This window comes from Pinus tabuliformis, chromosome Q (genome assembly GCF_031772625.1).
Source record: "Pinus tabuliformis cultivar Carrire ecotype Pingquan chromosome Q, CPIR1, whole genome shotgun sequence".
NCBI lineage: Eukaryota > Viridiplantae > Streptophyta > Pinopsida > Pinales > Pinaceae > Pinus > Pinus tabuliformis.
The window spans coordinates 922,503,339-922,511,209 of NC_142296.1; the positions used below are offsets into that span (position 1 = coordinate 922,503,339).

At 39.7% G+C, this 7,871-nt stretch overlaps 1 protein-coding gene across 1 annotated transcript in view; it reads right to left on the reverse strand.

The window, feature by feature from the left end:
- Window positions 1-5,990, reverse strand: part of LOC149222473 (uncharacterized) — a 197,987-nt gene extending 191,997 nt beyond the window's left edge. The window contains exon 1 of the mRNA XM_089385457.1: window positions 5,482-5,990. Coding sequence (XP_089241583.1) covers window positions 5,482-5,754 — 273 coding nt within the window. The 5' untranslated portion in view covers window positions 5,755-5,990. The remainder of the gene's footprint in view (window positions 1-5,481) is intronic.
- Window positions 5,991-7,871: the final 1,881 nt, after the last annotated feature.

The following is a 7,871-nucleotide window of genomic DNA, read 5'->3' on the forward strand; positions in this document are numbered from 1 at the left end:
TCACTTTGTCTTCCGAAATGACTTTCCAGACTCCACCCGCTAATCCAACCTCTTCCCGACAATTTGCTCTACTGATATGGCTAACTCGCACCACCTAGACGACTTCTCTACGGAATTGTTTCGGCCTCCTCTTTGCTGGCTTTCCAGCACTTGAAATCACTGGGAAATTCCTCTTTGTTGTTCCTTCTTGCTTCTGCTTTCCTTATGGCTCAAACTCTACAACTAGATAGCTCGATCTACCAAGGAACTCACTCTCCCCGTGTCTCACAACTGTATCTATCATCAACCGCATCGATCTACTCTTATAATCTCTCGTTGGATCATCAACGACCATAATTAAACCGTTATCAATGACTAAGATCATCTCAAACTCGATATGTGTGAGTTTCTAGAGCTTTCTCAACTTTCCTTAATTAATTCTTATTAATTAACCAGTTTTCCTAAGTTAGACTTAGGAAAAAATTAAATGATGGTTAATTAATTTAATTAAGGCATTTTGCAAGCTTATCTTGCGAAACATTTTCTAGGATTTGAAGATCTTGTGTTCCTTAGTCTCTTGGACACAAGCCGAGACTAGAACACCTATCCGATGTTACAAAAATTAACACTCCCTTAGCGAGGAAGGTATTCTCTCCCATAACATCTTCCCTCATGCTACTGATATCTAACATTTGTAACAGCCTGCCACTGTCCACCAAGCTATTGTGCATACTCTGATTCATCTGCTAGCCCTGTTGTTGAACCACTCGGCATCTACGTTAGTGTTGACACTGCATTGTGCAACCCTACACTGTTGCCAACTCTGCCTACACTGCATCTAATCTCGTATTGTTGTTGTTATTGTTGCAACTACTGCAACTAAGAATTGATCTACTGATCCACTGTGTTCCTCTATTGGCTCTACAATTGTCTCCTGAGACTTTCACTGCAATTAGTTTTTGCAACTGTCTACTAAGAAACTATCTACGCCCAACTGTCTCTGCACCCCTCAAATAATTGACTGCAACTAGTCTCTCCAACTGTCCCTCAAGATCTGACTGCGCCTACTGAGACCGATCCTCCTACTACTGATGATCCATGAGGAAACATCTATCTAATGTTGTCTAGATGCTTTCCTCCTTGGACCCTACCAATCCAGCGACTTTGAAGTACTTAGCTCCACCTTCTTCTGGAGGTATAGTCGCTATCAATGTAAATTCCTCCAACCTCAAGTTTAACTTATCTATATCTGTCGAAGTTGTGGTCTGCTACTCCCCCTTCTTGTCCTTATTTTTCTTGGGACAGTGAATGTTGTAGAGACCAAGCTCACCACACCTGAAGAATTTGATCTTCGACAAATCCTTCTTCTTTTTCTCTTCTCCCCTTGAGCTTTGTCGTTGACTCAGACCTTTCTTCCCCTTCCCTTTACTAGCAAGGGAAATGTTCTCTTCCTCCTTCTGAACCTTTAATCCTTTGCTATTGTTGTTGGTGTCGCCCTAAACTAAATTGAGCCTAAGCTCCTCTTGCGTGAAATCGCTCCATAGGCATTCCCAATCAGGCATTTTGTCTCGTCCAATAATTCCTTGAACAAATGTGGCCCATTCTTTGGTAAACCCATTTAGTGTTATTCGCACAAGTTCACTGTCCTATGGTTTCTCACCTACATCTACTAGTTCATCTTGGACATCCCTAATTTGGTGAGATACGGAGTTACGCCTTCACCCTTCATCATCATTATGGTCCTCAGCTTCCCCTTGAGAACCATTTTCCGATTCTCATATGGATCCTGGTATAACTTCACAACAGCGTGCCACATGTCATTTGTTGTTGCTTTTTCTGCAATATGTGGAATAATATGATCTCAAACCCCATCCAAGACCATCCTATTTGCTTTGGCCATATCCTTCCTATACTCGAGGAACTAGATAGGGTCTGTCGGTACAGCGACAACTATTGTCACAAACTCCTTCAGGCCCATGCTCATCCAACAAGAATAACATCTTAGCCTTCCAAATAGCAAAGTTTGAGGCTTCGTCAAGTCTATCCTGATCTCTGAGACTTGTAATCATCTCTATGAAACTCAAAAAACTGGAAAAATAAATAGGAATCTCCTCTATTTCCTGCTCAACCTCTTTCTGCTACTCGCACTCCCTTAGGAATGCGCAGATATGCTTTTGTTTGCCTCTGGAAGTCCTTCTTCGGCTCTCACACTGCCTGCAACACCTCAATTAGCCAACTCGCTCAACCTTCCGAAATCTGGCACATGATCTGCTACTCCTAAAGCTCGCACTGGCTAATTGCAAAATTGCTACGGCCTACTGCAACTGGAAATCTCGGATCTCCTCCTAAAAACTAGATTTGGAAATACTCTGTGAAATTCTAGAAATTTCTCTTCCTTTGTGTGCTTTTCTCTTCCACCTAGCATTGATCTATTGCTACAAAATTTTGTTGCAAATCAATTGCGCCCATATCTACTCACTGAATTGATTGATTTTCTCACCAGAACCATCTATCCAGCAAATCCACAACCTGCAAATCTCTACTCCTGAGGCTGATCAAATTTTCCTCCTGCCTGGAACTGGAAATTACCCTTTGCCTCTGCAAATTCACACTTCCTGGTGGCTTGCACAGATCTAAGAAATTTGTGCTCAAAACTCCAGCTGAACCTGCACAATTTCTCCTCGCTATTGAGTCTCTGATCTGATCTTCAATGTTCAGATACCAAGTGAAATTTCCTTTAATTGCAGTAACTAGAATTTTATTCTTCTAACTGATTAATTATGCAATTTATTTGTTATGGAAAATAACGAATAAAAGACACCGCAATTCTTCACAATAAAATTACGCTACATTAAATAAACTGGAACTGAGAAAATAGATGCACACACACAATCATAATGACGCCAATATTTTTGGACAAACGTCCCAAGAAAAACCTCGAAGGGAAAATCAGTGCAGTAGATGAGGTTTTATTTTATTAATATGCAACAACAAAATCTGAGTACAATAATCTGGATGCTCAAACTGGCAATCCTCCAACAAAATCTAGGCAAAATAATTTGGAGAAAATTTCTCCCTTCTGCAAAATCACTGAGCCTCCCTCTAGCCTACTCGCACTCTTGGCTTGCACAGTTCGTATGACCTCTGGAACTACTCCAAAATTGGTCGTTTGGCCTTCTCCTACCATTGGAAAATTTCACTCTACTAATTTGGCTAACTCGCACCACCTGGACGACTTCTCTGCAGAATTATTTCGGCCTCCTCACTGCTAGCTTTCCGACACAGAAAATCACTAGGAAATTCCTCCGAAATTTCTTTTTGTTGCTCCCTCTTGCTTCTGCTTTCCTTCTGACTCGAACTCTGCAACTGGATAGCTCGATCTGCCAAGGAACTCACTCTCCCTGTGTCTCACAACTGTATCTGTCTCCAACCCCATTGATCTACTCTTATAATCTCTCGTTGGATCATCAACGGCCATAATTAAATAGTTATCAATGACTAAGATCATCTCAAACTCGATCTATGTGAGTTTCTAGAGCTTTCTCAACTTTCCTTAATTAATTCCTATTAATTAACCAGTTTTCCTAAGTTAGACTTAGAAAAAATTTAAATGATAATTAATTAATTTAATTAAGGCATTTTGCAAGCTTATCTCGCGAAACTTTTTCTGGGATTTGAAGATCTCGTGTTCCTTAGTCTCTTGAACACAAACCGAGACTAGAACACCTATCCGATGTTACAAAAATTAACACTCCCTTAGCGAGGAAGGTATTCTCTCCCATAACATCTTCCCTCACACTGTTGATATCTGACACCTGTAACAACCTGTCACTGTCCACCAAGTTACAGTGTATACTCTGATTCATCTGCTAGCCCTGTTGTTGAACCACTCTGCATCTGCGCTACTGCTAACATTGCACTGTGCCACCCTACATTGTTGCCAACTCTGCCTGCACTGCATCTGATCTCATGTTGTTGTTATTGTTGTTGCAACTACTGCAACTAAGAATTGATCTATTGATCCACTGTGTTCCTCTATTGGCTCTGTAATTGTCTCCTGACTCTTTGACTGCAACTAGTCTTTGCAACTATCTACTAAGTAACTATTTGCGCCCAACTGTCTCTGCACCCCTCAAATAATTGACTGCAACTAGTCTCTGCAACTGTCCCTCAAGATCTGACTGCGCCTACTGACATTGATCCTCCTACTACTGAAAATTGTGGGCCCCTGTAGCCAAGGTGATGATCCATCTTCCCAAGCAAGCAAGCAACTTGGTCTATCTGAGGAAAGAAAACAAGTCTAAAGCAAGCAAAGAAGATCTAAGGCATGCGTACAAGATTTGAAGCAAGCGGAGATAAATAAGGCAAGAGTTTCTGAGGTAATCAAAAGTTGCAGGATCGAAACCTTGAAGTGCAAAAGAACAAGTTGCGGAACTGAGACCTTGAAGTACCAAAAGGATGAGTTGCAAGACTGAATTTATTGGGTGCAGGAGCAGGCCGAAGTTTTGGCCCTAGCAGATCTAATCAAATCAAGTTCAGTGGCAGGCTTATGACTTGACTGACTTGACTAAGAGGCAGTGGACCAAGTTTAACCAAGCATTCTTAATGACTAAATGATCTAGGTGAAAGTTGAACTGGAGAATTTCTCTAAGGAAAAAGTTTGTTGGGTTCTTCCCCATGTGGGTTTTCCCAGGTAAACTCTTGTGTTCTTTGTTTGGCTGTCTTTTCATAATTCTAAAATCATAAATGTTATATTGTTGATGTTTTCATTGTAATTGCTTAATAATGGAATAATGGATAAGTATGTGAAAAAGAACTAAATCATTAGAAGTAATTATGAGTATAGAAGACCCTATGAAAAATCAACAATGAATGAGTCCTTCGTGTTGCAGAACTATTCACTTCTTCCACTATTTCAAAAGATCTATAACAGGGCAGAAGATTTCTCTTGCATTACTTTCGATCATGTGCACACAAATAGGAACCGAGAATTGGATAGACTCTCAAAAGCTGGTCTGGAACTGGACCAAGGCATATGCAAAGTTACAGTAAAAACCCAGGCTGTACTCTCAAAATATTTTCACAACGGCTATAATAATGAACAGCCGTTTTTTTCTTCATGTCTATATACCTTATGTTACATAGCTGAAGTTGATTGCCAAACTGTAGAGTTGAACAGAACTTTAAAAGTTATTTTATGTTGTATCTCGAACATTATCAGCAGCTCTGAAAGCTGGTCACTTTGGTAACTGTTCGCGGTATCTTTTTCTCTTTTGATGGTGCTGGTGGACAGCCAGTTTTGGGCTTATGGCCAGCAGAATGCCGGTAGCATTTACAAATGTAATTTTTTCTCGGCAAAAAACATGTATATATACACCATTAAACCTGTGGGATTTGCTGTCTGCATATCTTCCTAGCATAATCAATTTGAGCTACAGAAGAATAACAGCCAATAAAAAAATAAAGAAAAATATAAAACATCCGTATCTGTTATGCCCAAACCTGGACTCCTTCCACATCTGCAACATTCCCACAGAGCGTATGCACAGTTCCAACAGCAACATGGCCAGGTATTATTGGATACACAACAGTATTGAGACGCCCATGCCTGAGATGAACATCTGTTCCACAGACTTCCCCCAGAATTGTGGTGAGAAGAACAGAACCCATCTCCATATCACTCACATTGACCACATTCTCCTCGATCCTGACAGACCCATCTCTCTCCAAAACCACACATTGATTGGATATGTTTCTATCATTCCCAAACTCCATACTCGTATATCAATAAATGGAATGCAAGCAGCTTATGACTCAGCGCCCACGGATCCCACAATGGTTTTCAGCGTAGGGAGGGTAGGGGAAGCGGCTGGAAAAAGAAAGTACAAATGAGAAGATGACCAATCCAGCGCCAGTAGAACTGCACATCAACCTAAGAGATGCACGGGCAACCAGTGACACGAACAACATGCAAAAAAGACAGCGAATTGTATAAAGTTTTGATTGCCATGGAGCTTTTAGCGATTAAATTGAGTTTAAAAGGCGTGACATTGGCAGGCTCTTTTATACAAAACACTCTTAAATGTGGCCATTGATATGTGTAAAGCGTTGGAGGGCTAGTAAAACACTCTTAAATGGATACTCAAATTATTATTGTTATTGTTGTTTTTTGTAATTTGTAGTTTTCATTGAGAAGATAGGAAATGAAATGAAATGATAGGATATTTTCATGTTCCTCTAACTAAAAATAGTCTATAGTACTATTGGTTCTCTTCTTTTTGTCTTTTGCAATTCAATATTTTTTTAATTCAAATTGATGATGAGTTGGCTCAACCTTCTCTAAAAAGACAATGCCAAGAAATCGATGCTAACATATTCTCATAACTTTCTCTGATGTCTTTGAATGCATCACATTTCAAAATGGAATGTTTTTCCGATTCCACTGCCCGAGACGTGCAAAATGTACACACTCGTTCTTCCCAAGCTTCTTTAGGCCTTTTCCACCGTCCTGTTTCACATCGAAGTTGATGCAAATCGGTTCTTAATTGAGCAATAAGAACCTTTGCCCTCCACGGAATGCTAGCTCCAATGAACTCTTTTTGTTGTAGATCACACGTAAGGTTGAATTCCTCAATGTAGTACTTCTTGTTTCTACCCAACTCTTTTCCCCATACCCGTTTAGGAAACTTCTCTATAACAAAATTCTTTAGCTCCTTGCTATTTGTGGGACAGGCATTGAGGTAGATATTCCATTTTTTCATCCATGTGTGGTTTTGTCTCATCCATGTTTTCTTTCTTTCGCTCATGCCTTCATTGAAGACAACATTAGGTCATCTACCTACTCCCATTTGCTCAATTCTTTTTAGATATCTTATGAGCCGCACCATAGCAATTGCTTTGATGGGAATTGCTCCTATTTCACTTAGCATTATCTCATAAGGTACCGAACTTTTTATTTTGAACTTGCCATGGTCAAGCATTTTTGGATTTTCTCAATTTGTTTCCATTTTGAGACGAGGGTGTTGCTAGCCCACAATTCACACCCATATAGCGTCACCGGACAAACTAGGAGTCCAAAAAGTACTTTGATGGTTTTTCTAATCCCATAACTCTGTCTCTCTACATTTGTTTTGAAGAGCATATAATGCTTTCACCCTCCTAAAATTCTCTTCTTTCTGTAGTCCTCCCAATTAAGTTTGTTGTTGAAATCAATCCTGAGGTACTTGTACTCATTTACTTCTTCAAGAATGTTGCCTTCAAAGAAGAATGTATGTTGGCTTTGCTTCCTTTTATTAGAGAAAATCATTATTTTGGTTTTGCTAGTATTGACTTGCATCCCCACTGCTCTACAAAAATGCTCAAGGGCATATAGGTGTGTCTGCAATCCATGGGCTGATTTAGAAATCAAAATAAGATCATCAGAATATAAAAGAAGCTTTATCACAAACTCCCCCGACAGAATACCATCTCCACCTTGCAGATTTAGCCACTCTTCCAATTTATCATTATATAAACCAAAAAGAGTAGGGGATAGAGGGCAACCTTGCTTGACTCCAATGTCACTTCTAAATCTTTCTAGAATACCCACTGAGGTTCTAATTTTGACTTTCACCTCTTCATAAATTCTATGGACAACAGCTCTATAATGCAAAGGAATTTCAAGTTCTTCAATTCTATGCCACAACTTATCTCTAGGAACTGTGCCAAATGCCTTTTTGAAGTCAACAAAGCAGCAGAATACTTATTCTTTGTCCTCCCAAACCTTTTCAATAATGTGCCTCAACATAATACCATGATCCATTGTAGAATGTTTATGCCTAAAACTCGCTTGTCCTTTTTCCCTCTTTTATTTTACTTTTTCCCACTTACTAATTCTATTTTCTACCATGTTG